The 16,288-nt window shown below is 33.5% G+C and overlaps 1 protein-coding gene across 2 annotated transcripts in view; it reads right to left on the minus strand.

Annotated features, from left to right (window-relative positions):
* Nucleotides 1–16,288, minus strand: part of LOC125276508 (inositol polyphosphate-5-phosphatase A) — a 182,039-nt gene that overhangs the window by 65,961 nt on the left and 99,790 nt on the right. For both annotated transcript variants that reach the window (XM_048204033.1, XM_048204034.1), the window contains 2 exons: nucleotides 8,893–8,945; nucleotides 4,774–4,893 (listed from right to left, as the gene is read on the minus strand). In XM_048204033.1, the coding sequence (XP_048059990.1) occupies nucleotides 4,774–4,893; nucleotides 8,893–8,945 (173 nt within the window). The remainder of the gene's footprint in view (nucleotides 1–4,773; nucleotides 4,894–8,892; nucleotides 8,946–16,288) is intronic.

The following is a 16,288-nucleotide window of genomic DNA, read 5'->3' on the forward strand; positions in this document are numbered from 1 at the left end:
ATATGTTGATATATAACAAAGATATAAGTGATCATCTGGATTTAAATCTACCTATATTGTGTTTATAGGGTTGTCTAGCATATAAAGCGTCACAGGCTTTGCTTTATATTTCCCCGGCGTTGAATCATGATTCCTAACCACGTCAATGTTCACGGACCGCTGGATCTTTGGTGAGTTGTGAGGATCAATGTCGAGTCCAACTGCCTTTAATTTAAGAAAATAATAATTTGGTTTACTCCAGTTTTCACAGTTTCCCCTATTAAATCCAGTCATGTTGCAGGATGTTTTGCCACTCAGTCCAGCTGAGGTGGGCGTGTCCCAATGGGAAACTGACGTCAATGCATACCCTCTATTATTTATATAAATGTATAAAAAATATTACAATAAACATTTGTTTATGGTTTTAGTTTTAGCTAAAGATAACTTGGACCTAGGATCTGACGTAAATGCATGTGAACGTTGTGAATGACATGAATGGAGGGTCATTAGGAAATGAATCTCACTGCTCTGGGTGTGTATCAATGCGTTTATGGCTTCAGACAGCGTTTAACTGTGAGACCGAGATAATACTGAGGCTGAATGTGAGTGTGTGTGTGTGTGTGTGTGTGTGTGTGTGTGTGTGTGTGTGTGTGTGTGTGTGTGTGTGTGTGTGTGTGGAGGGTCGTGCTCGTAGTGTGTTGGCGGCTGTAGAGCGCTGTGTGTATGAGTGTAGGGTGTGAAGGGGCCTGGCTGACTGATTAACCTTTGACCTCTGGGCCTCCCAGGGTGAGAAGGCAGCTAACAAAGTCAATGCTGATCGACACTAATACCTCCATTCACAAGCGGCACACTAACACACATCAGCAGCCCAGCGACAGACACAAAAACACCACAAATCACTGCCACACATCCCCGTCCAGCATCTATATCTGCAGGATCCTTCAGCTCAGCTCGTGAACTTTACACACCGCAGCATCTATATCACACCACATGACCACAGATACAATATGACTACTCAAACTATGTTTACATCAAGAGAAACATATTCAACTATATTAACTGTACAGTATCATCACTGTAACATAGTGATGCAAAGGTCACGGGTTTAAATCTATGCAAAGGAAATGCAACACTGATTTATATATAGAATCATTACTATTATTTGATGTAATTGGTTGTTACTTATCTGAATGTCTCATTATACATGTAAATAGTTTGTGTTTTTTTCTTGCATTTAATAAAAAAATATTTTAAAAAATGATTTAAAGTGCCATAAAAGCGTCAGCAAAATAAGTAAATGTAAATTGCATTATTCCTTAGATGATAAAACAATTAACAGGAGTGTCAATCTCAAAATCTACCAATAGATTTGTGAATGGAATAAATAATTATTAATATAAAGTATTACATTTATTATAATTATTATACTATTTTGTTGAGGTTTAGCAAAAAAAAAGTACATTTAAAATAAATAAAGTGTAAATAAATAAATGAATAACTTATTTTCAGTAATCCTGAGTAAAGATAGATATCTAGATATCGATATTGGCAATTTAAAAGTCATATCGGTTTGTAACACTTGCTTTCTTTTTCACTAGAAAGCAAGCATGGTGGAAAAACAAATGGGGAACTTTTTGTTTTGTATTTCCCTGTTAAAAACTTTCCACTTATTGACACATTTGGTTCTCTCTCTCTCTTTCTCTCCACACACACACAAGCTCTCACTCGCTCTCTTTCCCTTTCAGCCTGTTGTTCTGGGAAAAGCCAAAAGGGAAACATTTAGCTGGGAGGCTCTTTGAGTCGGCCTGACAGTTGACTGATGACCATCCATAAAGTGACAAAGAATAGTTGTGTGGCGGCCAGAGCGGCCCGGCGCTTCCCCCTGGGAAACTAATTGCCCTGAATTGTTAACGGCAACATTATTTTTCTGCCAATCACGGCTTTTCAATGGGCCAAAAATGAGCATGAAACAAGCCTTTTGACTGAACAGAAAAGTTAAATGTCTCCAATGTTGATCAAATTAACTTCAGCGGCCTGACAATGGACTATATTTGTGTGAAAATAAAAGCCAGGCACAAAGGGGCTCTTTTAGCCCAGATTTCACAGTTGTGATGTAAAACCGCTGTGCCCTGAACCTGAGCACATCTTCTGAAAGGAAGAGCAAATGGGAACATATCTGAACACACAAAAGACACCAGGAACTGATCTGTGTTGCGTCAAAACCAGACAAATATGCTCCTTTATAGCGCAAACACATGCCCGTTTGGCTCCAATTATTAAATGTTTTTGAAACCGAATGCTTTCCCGGCTAACAGGGAATATTCTCAGAACGTTCTGGCAACGTTATCTTCAATAACAGAACGTTCGTTCAAAGTTATTTGGTCTTTAATAATGTTGTCAATGTGTTAGCACAAAAACATTTTCTCTGAAATGTAACCTTGTGACATCTGGAACGTTTTCTCTGTAATGTAACATTATAACATCTGGAATGTTTTCTCTAAAATGTAACATTATAACATCTGGAATGTTTTCTTTAAAATGTAACATTGTACCACCTAGAGTGTTTTCTTTGAAATGTAACATTATAACATCTGGAGCGTTTTCTCTGAAATTTAACATTGTAACATCTGGAGCATTTTCTCTGAAATGTAACATTGTAACATCCGGAACGTTTTCTCAGAAATGTAACGTAACATCTAGAGAGTTTTCTCTGAAATGTAACATTGTAACATCTGGAACGTTTTCTCTCAGATGTAACATTGTAACATCCGGAATGTTTTCTCTGAAATGTAACGTAACATCTGGAGCATTTTCTCTGAAATTTTACATTGTAACATCCGGAATGTTTTCTCTGAAATGTAACGTAACATCTAGAGCATTTTCTCTGAAATGTAACATTGTAACATCTGGAGCATTTTCTCTGAAATGTGACATTGTAACATCTGGAACGTTTTCTCTGAAATTTTACATTGTAACATCTGGAACATATTCTCTGAAATGTAACATTTTTAAATGTTACTACTTGTTTCGGAATGTTCAGAGAATATTCAAAAGTAACATTCACATATTTGAAAAATGAAATGGAATGTGCCCATAAAGTTTGAATAACCCAGAAAAAACATTTTTAAAACATTTGGACGTTTTTAAACAACATTCAGAAATAACGTAATGCATTCTTAGAACATATTTTTGTCAGCTGCACATGCACAGTTCTGCATATCAAACAGTGACCACACAGAATGAAGAGAGCGCTTCAGTTTTGTTCTGGAAACGCTCAACAGATAAGCGGCGCTCAGCTGTTAATGCAAACAGAGATACAGAGCCGTAACCGCATCATTAGCTCCACCTGGGGAAAAGGTTAAAAACGAGATGAATGCATGAGGGAAAGAGAAACTGGAAGAGTTTGAGTGTAGGGGGAGGTTCGACTTTCTCTCTGGGGTAGAAGTTACAGCGCCACGGACAATGGGCCTGAAAGTCGGTTCCCAACCGAGCGCTGAATGGCGACACTGTTGGAGGTAGCGGCTCAATTCAAAAGGCTGTTCAGCCACATTGTCCTCCCCGATCACAACAGGAGAATAGACTTTACTGGTGGCTGCCAAAAGGTTAGTGGCGGCACTGAAAAGAGCCTAGCATTATTCACTGGTTTGGGGGAAGGTGTTTCCCACTCGAGGGGGCGTCCTCGCGCCGGCGGTCCGGATCTGAATTCAGACGTTCACAGCGGCCGTGTCCAAACACACCTCAACGTTCAACTTTCAGGGCGCCCGGAGTGGAGGGATTCCTCCTCTTATAACCGCAAGGAAAACTTTGCTATCATTACACATCCCAGCTTTAACACAAGAGGATTTTATTTTTACTTATTAAAGTACTTATTAAAGTATTTATGAGAAGAATACTAATCAGTTTTATTTTTTTCCATTTTAACAAAAATGCTCAAATTACCCATCACACCTTTTATGAATATAATTCCGGATAATACAACTTAACAAAAAACATAAAAAAAAAAAAAAAAAGTTTAACAAAAATGGCTATTTAATACAAGACATATCTGGGAAGACGAGACTTGGAGAATATTATTTTATCAGAGGAAAACAAGTGCTTGGATTAAGTATTTATGAGATGAATATAAATCTACTTTATTTTTTGCCAAATTCACTTTTTTTTCCCATTTACATTTTTCGGAATTCCATTTTAATGCTCAAATTAAATTTTAGTAATCAAAAAGTATGTCTAATTAATTGACATTGTGAAACTATTTTAAAAAAATTATTAAAAGTTTAACAAAAATGGCATTTGCAGTAGCAGTCTATATTTACAGCCCTACTTTCATTAAAAATTTTGCCAAATTCCATGACAATCCGTTTTTATGACTTGATTCCATCCATGTTTTCCATATCAAGGAAATCATAGGACCCTATAAATCAAGCCCAAGGTGACAAAAGAGCTAAAATACAGTTAAAATCCTCAATGTAAGCAACAAGAAAGGTCCTTTTTAAACTTCATTATGGTGGTAAATCACAGTAAATGATGGCGTAATAAAACCTGTGTTCCTAAAGCACTTCAGCTGGGCTGTCCATTAGAGCCGCTCCTGCCTCTCATTGGATAAGAAACCGAAGGCGTGAGTGGAAAAATATGATCTTTGAGACATAAAAGTGGCACATAATTCATGAGACGTCCGATTGCTTGATAGCGTATGCGGAGTGTTTTCATGCATTTATTCAAAGTGGATGGACGTTTCACTGCAAGCTTTCAGAAGAATGACACACACACACACACAAGCGTGCGCACGTTCCTCACCTGTCCAGCACAAAGCCGAGCGCTTTCTGCCGCGTGCCTGAGTAGACCGAGGGACTCTTTTCCCACGCCACCAAATTAGACGCATCATGGAACAGGTGGATGTTCACCAGGTCAAAGGCACTGAGGAGAGAGAAAGAGACGGAATGAGGGGGAAAACCTTTAACACAACCAACAAACTTAGTAAACGTCATTAACTCTGTTCCTGTAGCAGTAGAGCAACCTTTAACAGCACATTCACAATTCCATGATGTTGGTTAACAGATGACATGGACGTGACATGTAGTATGCACTTTTTAGTAAGTGTTTTGTGAATTTTTTTTATTATTTATTTTATTTTAATTTATTTTGCTTTACTTTTAAAAAAATAATATTTTTAGTAAGTGTATTATTTTGATTGTTTTTATTTGTTTATGTATTTATTTATTTATTTTTATTTTTACTGTTTTTATTTTCAATTATTTGTTTTACTTTTATTTTATTTTAAGTTATTTTTATTAATTTGATTCATTTTTTTAGTGTTTAATTTTGATTGTTTTAATTTTCAATCATTTTATTCTATTTTGTTTTATTTATTACATTATTTTATTTTAATTTAAAAAATCATATTTGTAGTAAGCCTTTTATTTTGATTTTGTTTTTATTTTCAATCATTTATTTTTATTTTATTTTTTTCAATAATTTATTTTTATTTTTATTCTAAAAAAATATTTTTGTAATTTTTGGAAATGTTTTAAATGTTTTTATTTTAAATTATTATATTTTAATTTATTTAAAATATCTACTTTTTATTAAGCATTTTATTTTGCATATTTTATTTTGAATTATTTATTTTACTTTAATTTATTAAATTTAATGTATTATTTTTATATTTAGTAAGTGGTTTTTTATTGTCTTTATATGATTTTTTATTTTACATTATTTTATTCTATTTTGTGTTTTATTTTGATCATTTTTATTATACATTATTTTATTTTAATTAAATTTTTTTTTATATTTTTAGGGGTGTGACTAAAATGTGACGAGATTTCTCATCGAGGCAAAAAGTAGTCTTGTGATGTTGCCATGACAGAGTGTTAGGATGATTAGGAAAGAATATGCCACCGCTACGTTTACATTATGCCTCCACTGTCGTTTTGCTTTCTATTGAAATAAAAAACATTTAATTCAGTTGGATAACGGTCGCCGCCGCTCCATATTCACAGAGTTACGCACGATCGTGAAAGTGAAAGTAAACGCGCACATTCAAACGCGATTGCAATACCCCGCATTTTGAAAGCGGCTCCCTGATGAATGAAATATCTCTCAATATGAAAGCTATCTTAGGCTGGGCAGTGTAGTTGTAACCATCTCTTAGCTCTGTGTCAAAGAAAAAATTGGTCTTATTTGCACTTTGAATATTGAGAGAGTGCGATTATGGTTGCACTTATTGTAAAGTGTTACCATAAAAATGAATAACAGTTTTCTCTTAATCTTATTAAGCACAAACAATAAGGTTTCATTTGTTAACATTAGTTAATGCACTGTGAACTATCATGAACTAACAATGAATGACTATTTTTATTAACTAACATTAACATGTTAGATTAATAAATACTGTAGCAAATATATTGCTCATTGTTAGTTGATGTTGGTTAATACATTAATGTTAATAAATGAGACCTTATTGTAAAGTGTTACCATTTTTATTCATACTGTTTGTATTTCTATGATCAGTTTGTGGAAAGGAGTTCAGTTAGGAGGTCAAAAGTTGTAGAAGCTCATAAATCATGTACAGTAAGATCTGAAGAGACTGAAATCATACAGAAGAGAAGTCAGTCAGTTGAGTTTGTGGCAAAACCTTTTACAGTGCTTTAGTATTGTTGTCTTTTACTGCATATGATAATTCATACTCAGAAAGTAGAAATGAAATGACATTCATTACAAGATGATTAGTTAAAACATTTCAAATGCACCTGCAGAATATTTTTTCTAGTCATGTATTTCGCCATTGAGGATTTATTAAAAATAGTGTGTGAAAATCTTGTCTCGTTCAATCTCGAGTCTCGTCTCGTCACACCCTAATTTTTAGTAAGCAATTTATTTAGATTGCTTTTAAAATCATATTTTAGTAAGCATTTTAAATAAGCATTTATTTGATTGTTTTTATTTTCAGTTATTTTAATTTTGATTGTTATTTAGTTGTTTTTATTTATTTATTTTGTTTTATTTCAAAAGAATATTAGATTTTTTATTACATCTTTCATTAAAGATTGACATAAAGGAATACCTTCATAATGTATTATACACACAGGCTTCACAGAAAGTGCCCACAAACCTGAATCTGCTCACTGATTAACATGTAAATGAAGCATGTTCATGTCTATCCGTTCCTTAGTTCAATAATCACTGAAACCACTGAAATGAACAGCTAATGAATTGGAGCAGGCCATCTGAGTTAGTAGCTGCCACTGAGAGCAGTAACCCGTTTAAAAGTGATACAATCCCAGCGTGACTAAGCCTGTTACACCTCCGTCACCTTTTCATTACCTTCTTCTCGTGTCATCCCTCCTTCAGGCCCTCGGTCTAGCCTCGAGCGCTCTTGTTCTCGTGTCATCCTTCTATTAAATTAGCCTCTCTCTCTCTGTCCGATTCCCTGCGGAGGGAACCTTTGATTCATTCCGCACAGGTTCAATTGCATGTAATGTTTTGTGTCATCTGTCATATGGAACTGCTTGGCTAACGTGATTAGCTTTAATCTAATCCTGCGGTTCAGACCGTAGAAACTCCTGCAGCTGTAGTTCGCAGGAAAAAAAAAAAAAAAAAACATCGGTCCGAATAGAAGAACGGTTAGTCATTTAGCAGAAAGTTTTATCTGAAGTGACTCACGGTGGCTTCTTACAGGTCCAGTTCTCCTGCAGTAACCTGAGGTGTGTTAATGAGGCGCTTCGAACAAACTCAAGCCAGAGACAGCAGTAAACGTTTTGAGCATCACTGCCTGATGAAGATCTGAACAACACTTTCTATGCAGCCTCAAGCATTATAAATTATGAAAGCAGTCATACTGCACATTTTCATACAGAATTAACTCTTTAAAGTTGAACAGAACAAAAAACTATGGCTTTAAATAATTAATGGTTTTAATAATTATAGTGTATTTACGGGATTCCAAAACGTTTCTTTTCTTTTTTTTTGTCATCCAGACCCCTTTGAGCTAATATGTACTTGAAATCCCTGCGAGATTTAAAATGAATATTTCAATAATTTAACAACACATTCACGTTCACAGTTTTCTAATGTCACGTAATGGTCACATCGGTGAACTAATAAAACATTTAAACTGTTTTGTTTTGACTGATTCTATTTTAAATTATTTATTTAATTTTATTTGAATTTAATTTATTTAAAAAATACCAAAAAAATCATTTTTATTGACTTATTTTTAGTGTTTTTATTTTAAATTATTTTAATTCATTAAAAAAAAATCATTCTTTTTAGTAATTGCTTTATTTGTTTCAATTGTAAATTATTATATTTTAATAAAAAAGATTTTATATGCTTAGTAAGTGCTTTATTTTGACTTCTTTTATTTTATATTTTATTTGAATTATTTAAATAAAAAAATAATTTTAGTCTTTTTTAATTGTTTAAATTATTTGTATTCATTAAAAAACACATTTTAGTAAGTGCTTTATTTTAATTCTCTATTTTAAATTATTATATTTATTTAAAAAAATTATTAAAAAGTGTTTTATTTTTATTGCTTTTATTTTAAATGATTTATTTTATTTGAATTATCATATTTTGTGTTTTATTTTGATTTTTTTATTTATTTTATTTTAAATTTATATTTAAAAAAAAAACATTTCTTCAAAGTGTTTATATTGACATTTTCATTTTTTTTTTGTGTGTGTGTGTGTGTGTGTTTTGTTGAAGCGCTCATTTAAACCACTTGGTTTTGGCTTTGCACATGCACATTTGGCTCAGTCATCACATTATATAATTATGAATACAGTGTTTTAAAGGGTTAGTAATAGTTTATGGTCAGAAGGGAAGCCTTCAGGCTCAGATATAAGCATCACTCTCTCTGTAAAACCAGATTCAGCTGGTTTAGGAGGACTAGGACGTGAAGGAGGAACTCACCAGTCACCCAGGGCCCATCGGGTTCTGATGAAGCCTTTTCTGGACCACTTGCACTGCAGGAAGAGAAAAACCAAAGCTATTAAACAAAGAGTTCAGCAAGTACTTTCGGTCACTGTTCTGAATTCAAACACAAGATCAAAAGTTCAAGAAATCTTTGATTTCTCATGAAAGGTTGATTGAGATATAGTAACTCTGCTCTGTTCTGATGTGTCCTGCAGATCTGCAGCAGATCCTGCAGTAAATGGACCAATCAGGAGGCTGATCTCACTCACATGACTCTGAACCTTATTAAATGAGAGACAAATTGATGCTGCGAGTGTCCTTATTACCAATGCAGAGAAAAATAAATAAATATCCTCCTCCCTCTCTCTCTCTCTCTCTCTCTCTCTCTGAGATGTGTAATGGGGAGTTAACTGCAGCGATGAATAAACTAATTACCGGCCGGGTCACATAATTACAAATTGACTAATTTTATTTAAAAACTCTGATGCAAATTAAAGGCCTGAGAGAGATTTGATTGCTCCTCACATCTTTCAGCCGGCATTAGGACAAGATTAACTGTATCAAATTCAATTGCATTTGCATACTTGAATTAATCTGTAAGCTACAGCGAGGCCGAGCGTATGATGTCAATAACAGACATTTTCTCAAGAGAAAATCATTTTCATTTCTTACAGCGGGTCAGATAACAGCACTCTACAAATACACTACAAACATACACACATGTGATTATTCAAGTGCTTGGACAGAAAACACAATATATGCATAAATTAGGTTAAAAAATAAATAAATAAATAATAAAATGAACAATTCTTTTAAATATGGACAGAAAAACAATAACCAAAGAAAATAAGTTATATTTTAAAATAAAATAAAATAAAATAAAATAAAATATAAAGACAAAAAAAACAATATTGGCAAATAGTAATTGCAAATAAAATAAGAGCTAATTAAGTCAAATAAAATAATAAAATGAAATAAAATAAGATTATAAAATAAAATAAGATTATAAAATAAAAATGAAAAAAATAAAATAAGAGCTAATTAAGTCAAATAAAATAATAAAATAAAAAATACATAAAAATAAATAAAATAAAGTTTATAAAATAAAAATAATAATAAATAAAATAAGGGCAAATAAAATAAAATTAATAAAATAAAATAAAATAAAACAAAATAAAATAAAATATCTGAAAACAATAACCCAATAAAATAAGATTAAATTAGATCAAATAAAATGAATTAAAAATAAATAAATAAATAACTATTCCTTTAAATATGGACAAAAATATGGACGGGTCACTGCCGATGTACACTAGAAAGGTCACGGCGTGCAGGAGGCGACAGTGATGAACGGACACCAGCGGCGGGTCACTGTGACCAGTGTACGAACGCACCCGAGAGACAGCAAACCACGTGAACGTGGAGCGTGAGGTCTACGGGAGCAGCACATAATCTCATCTCTGGCGTCCATTGGGCGATTCACCCTCTATCAAAAGTCAGACATGTCACGGGCCGGTGCGGGCGGATCGGGTCGCTTCTCCAGAACGCTCTTATCCGCTGACCTTTCTGCCACTGTGCTTGAGAGATCTGCACCGTCTCATAAATAACAGCCGCAGCTGGGTCCACGTGCCACACGCTCCCATAGAGCCGCACAGACACAAACGCAGCCTGAGTAATAACTAATAAACACGAGCGGTGATTGATGAAGACCAGCACAGAAACCCCCCATCTGTCTCTGTTCTATCATCCGGCTCAGATTAAATAAGACATCATCCACTGCAGCTGCCGGGTGAAGGACAACATGTTCCTATGGTGCTTTCACACTGGACCAAAGCAGTGAACTATGGGTGAAAACGGCTCAAATCCTGGACACTGACAAACTCACACCATTCATTTCATGACCAGCATGTGGAAGCTTACAGATCAACCAACCAAACTGAACTGAGATCAGCTCAGGAGTCAGCTCTGGTTCACTTGTGCTGCCGATCACTTTTGTGGCTCAAATTATTCATGCATTAAAAGAAATACTTTTTAATTTAAGGTTTAACTGGACTCACTCTTGTATGTAATGTCAAAGTAAACAAAATACAACCGAAATATATTACAATAGCATAATAATATTCAAAATTATCTATCTATCTATCTATCTATCTATCTATCTATAAATATATATATATATAAAAATCATATTAAATCATATTATATTATATTATATTTATAAGATAAGATAAGATAAGATAAGATATACAATTAGCCAAAATAAAAATTTTAAATAAGTTCAGGTTAAAAATCTGATAAAATAATAATAAATAAAAAAAATCCAATGAAATAAAAAATATAATTATATAATAATATTATAGTACAATGAAATAGATAAAAAAACAATTAAAAAAATATATAAAATAAATAAAAAATAAAATAAAAAAAAGAATAAAAAATACAAAATGAAATAAAATAAAATAAAATAAAATAAAATAAAATAAAATAAAATAAAATAAAATAAAATAAAATAAAATAAAATAAAATAAAATAAAATAAAATAAAATAAAAACTAAAACCTTTTGTCTTTGTTGACCTAAATGAGATCTGAGCTCACTTTAAATCCAGTGACAGTGCAAATGGTTGTACAGGTGCTGGTCATATAATTAGAATATCATCAAAAAGTTGATTTATTTCACTAATTCCATTCAAAAAGTGAAACTTGTATATTATATTCATTCATTACACACAGACTGATATATTTCAAATGTTTATTTCTTTTCATTTTGATGATTATAACTGACAACTAAGGAAAATCCCAAATTCAGTATCTCAGAAAATTAGAATATTGTGAAAAGGTTCAATATTGAAGACACCTGGTGCCACACTCTAATCAGCTAATTAACTCAAAACACCTGCAAAGGCCTTTAAATGGTCTCTCAGTCTAGTTCTGTAGGCTACACAATCATGGGGAAGACTGCTGACTTGACAGTTGTCCAAAAGACGACCATTGACACCTTGCACAAGGAGGGCAAGACACAAAAGGTCATTGCAAAAGAGGCTGGCTGTTCACAGAGCTCTGTGTCCAAGCACATTAATAGAGAGGCGAAGGGAAGGAAAAGAAGTGAAACAAGAAAAAAAGTGTACAAGAAATAGGGATAACCGCACCCTGGAGAGGATTGTGAAACAAAACCCATTCAAAAATGTGGGGGAGATTCACAAAGAGTGGACTGCAGCTGGAGTCAGTGCTTCAAGAACCACTACGCACAGACGTATGCAAGACATGGGTTTCAACTGTCGCATTCCTTGTGTCAAGCCACTCTTGAACAACAGACAGCGTCAGAAGCGTCTAAAGACAAAAAGGACTGGACTGCTGCTGAGTGGTCCAAAGTTATGTTCTCTGATGAAAGTAAATTTTGCATTTCCTTTGGAAATCAGGGTCCCAGAGTCTGGAAGAAGAGAGGAGAGGCACACAATCCACGTTGCTTGAAGTCCAGTGTAAAGTTTCCACAGTCAGTGATGGTTTGGGGTGCCATGTCATCTGCTGGTGTTGGTCCACTGTGTTTTCTGAGGTCCAAGGTCAACGCAGCCGTATACCAGGAAGTTTTAGAGCATTTCATGCTTCCTGCTGCTGACCAACTTTATGGAGATGCAGATTTCATTTTCCAACAGGACTTGGCACCTGCACACAGTGCTAAAGCTACCAGTACCTGGTTTAAGGACCTATTCTTAATTGGCCAGCAAACTCGCCTGACCTTAACCCCATAGAAAATCTATGGGGTATTGTGAAGAGGAACATGCGATATGCCAGACCCAACAATGCAGAAGAGCTGAAGGCCACTATCAGAGCAACCTGGGCTCTCATAACACCTGAGCAGTGCCACAGACTGATCGACTCCATGCCACGCCGCATTGCTGCAGTAATTCAGGCAAAAGGAGCCCCAACTAAGTATTGAGTGCTGTACATGTTCATACTTTTCATGTTCATATTTTTCAGTTGGCCAGGATTTCTAAAAATCCTTTCTTTGTATTGGTCTTAAGTAATATTCTAATTTTCTGAGATACTGAATTTGGGATTTTCCTTAGTTGTCAGTTATAATCATCAAAATTAAAATAAATAAACATTCAAAATATATCAGTCTGTGTGTAATAAATGAATATAATATACAAGTTTCACTTTTTGAATGGAATTAGTGAAATAAATCAACTTTTTGATTATATTCTAATTATATGACCAGCACCTGTATATGTTGTATATGTTGACCCTGAACAGGCAAAAACAAAGCTTACAAAAAGAGTTTAACAAGTACTTTCTGTCACGGTTCTGAAATCAAACACCCTGCAAAAGACTCTATGAATCAGAAAGCTTCTCTTACACTAATAACAGGGACCAGCAGGAGTGATCGACTGAAGGCAGCAACGTGACAAAATCCATCAGCTCCACCGTTGTTCGACAGCTTCTCTCTTATTCAGCTTTTAAATTAATATTGTCACTTAAAGCCATAACTCACGAGATGGGGCCCTAAAGGGGAGATGGGGTCACCGAGCTACGAGGAGGTAAAAATGATCTTTAGTTTAGTGATTAGTCAAGGGTACAAACACACACTACATATAACGGCTCAGGACTGCTTTATTTCTGATTGGCTGCTGGTAAAACCACTGGGCTGTCAATCAAACGAGGAAATGTAAGTGATGTCATTGAGATGTTTGACAGACTGACAGTTTATTGATGAAGCAGCTCGGGAAACTGAAGCGTGTCCTGATTTTATTTACTGAAGCTCCGCATTAGAAAAACGGCCTTATGCAGCAGATTCCTGAAAGCTGATTGGTCAGTCCAGTTAAAACATGCGTTATAGTAACAGATCTGACGTGAAACTACTGTTCGCCATCTGAAACTCCTCGAATGACTCATAGACAGTGATGGGTAGATTATTTTGAAGATGTAGTGTGTTGACTACAAATTACATAAGGAATATTGTAGTTAGCAGCGTAATCTGTTTATTACACATTTTAGGTCACATATTTAAACTATTCCGATTACTTTTGACCTAACTCATTTTTCACATATAAAGTGAAAGTGACAGTGGCGTGTGAAGTATGGTAACCCATACTCGGAACAATATTAACAACATGTAGTGCATTAAAAAAATCCACTATGTCAGGGTTTCCAAAACTGGGGTTTGTGAGTTGATGAAAAGCTAATAATTAATACAGTCCTAACTATGTAAAATAAAATAAAATAAAATAAAATAAAATAAAATAAAATAAAATAAAATAAAATAAAAAAAAAAATAAAATAAAATAAAATAAAATAAAATAAAATAAAATAAAATAAAATAAAATAAAATAAAATAAATAATAAAATAAAATATTATTAGGGTTTTCTAAACTGGGGTTTGTGAGTTGATGAAAAGTTAATTAATTCAGTCATAATAAAATAAAATAAAATAAAAATATTATTAGGGTTTTCTAAACTGGGGTTTGTGAGTTGATGAAAAGTTAATAATTAATTCAGTCTTAACTATGCAAAAAAAAATAAAATAAAATAAAATAAAATAAAATAAAATAAAATAAAATAAAATAAAATAAAATAAAATATAATATTATTAGGGTTTTCTAAACTGGGGTTTGTGAGTTGATGAAAAGCTAATTAATTCAGTCATAATAAAATAAAATAAAATAAAATAAAATAATATTAGAGTTTTCCAAAATGGGGTTTGTTAGTTGATGAAAAGTTAATAATTTAGTCATAACAATGAAAAAAATTAAATAAATAATATTAAATTAGATTACAAAACAAAATAAAAAACAATAAAACATAAAATAAAACAAAAAAACACAAAATAAAACAAAATACAAAAATAAAAAACTGGTGTTTTATTATAAATAATTAATTTAGTCATAACAATATGAATGAATGAATGAATGAATGAATGAATGAATGAATGAATAAATAAATAAATAAATAAATAAATAAATAAATAAATAAAAATAAATAAAATAAAATAAAATAAAATAAAATAAAATAAAATATTATTAGGGTTTCCCAAACTGGGGTTTGTGAGTTGATAAAAAGTTAACAATTAATTTAGTCAAAACAATGAAAAAATAAAATAAAATAAAATAAAATAAAATAAAATAAAATAAAATAAAATAAAATAAAATAAAATAAAATAAAATAAAATAAAATAAAATAAAATAAAAAAGTGTTTTGAAAATTATGGAAATATTAATTTAAAATCTCAAGGGGACTTAAAGTAAATATTTTAGCTCAAAGGGGTTCAGTTGACAAAAACGTTTGTGGATCCCTGCATTACATGAACAAACATTAATAAACATGAAAACAGCAATAACATCACACAGCCACTGTCTTCCAGATTTTAAATATTTTTTGTCCAAATTTCCAGAATCAATACACTGGATATGACGAAGACATGACACATAAAAATATGTAATCATGTAATAAAATAAAAAAGTAACTGATTATGAGTATTTTAAAATGTAATATTAATCTAATTACGAAAACCATCTTTTGGAATCTGATTATGTAATCTGGATCTAGCCATAATAAATTTCATCAAACATCAAACGGACTATTCCTGCATGGGTCTGGACGTGTGATAACACATCCCTCAAACTCTAACAGCACAAAAACACACGAGCAGAAGCTAAAAGCGTCCCGGACATCGGTCCAAACAGCGGTGCATCTTGTCCCGGAGTCGCTGTTAATAGGATTCCTTTAGGGAGGTAGATGGATGGCGAATCCGGGCGGTTTCATCTACTAAAAGACGGCATAAATCACGGGATGAAGCCGAGGTTATCGCCAGCCTGCCCGCCTCATGAGAAACCTGCATTAAAGCATTAGTGAAATTAATTCATCTTTCATAAGAGGTTTGAGCCGTATCTGTGATCTACGATAACAACCAATTTCTCACTACTGAGCGCGAGTGTGTGAGAAAGCCCTTGATAGACTACACAAATCTGCTGCTTTAAATGGGCTAACATTATGTGGAGTGCTGCTCTCCAGAGCATCATACGAGATTCATGAGCCGCAGCCGAAACGTGCATAAATCAATGCGCAAACTTTTCTCCTTTCTGTTTTCTTTCTGGCCTCCCATCGCCGTTGTTGTCGCTCTGAAGGTGTGCCGCTTCTGTAAACGTAATTGTTTTCTCATCATGTGGAAATGTGGCTCGTGCGGGAGATAAAGTGGAGCGCCATGTTATTTGTGAAAGAGGCGGAAATCGGTAGCAGCGCGTGAAAGGGCTGTTTTTGCATATATTTACGGGCCGCTGTTTGCCCGAGTGTGGGTAACTGATGGACGCAGAGAGTCGAGCTGACACACGGCCACCACGCGTGAGCTTTATTAATACATCAGCTCTACACACACACACACACACACACTCGCAAGCACAC

This window comes from Megalobrama amblycephala, linkage group LG10 (assembly GCF_018812025.1).
Source record: "Megalobrama amblycephala isolate DHTTF-2021 linkage group LG10, ASM1881202v1, whole genome shotgun sequence".
In the NCBI taxonomy this organism is placed as follows: domain Eukaryota; kingdom Metazoa; phylum Chordata; class Actinopteri; order Cypriniformes; family Xenocyprididae; genus Megalobrama; species Megalobrama amblycephala.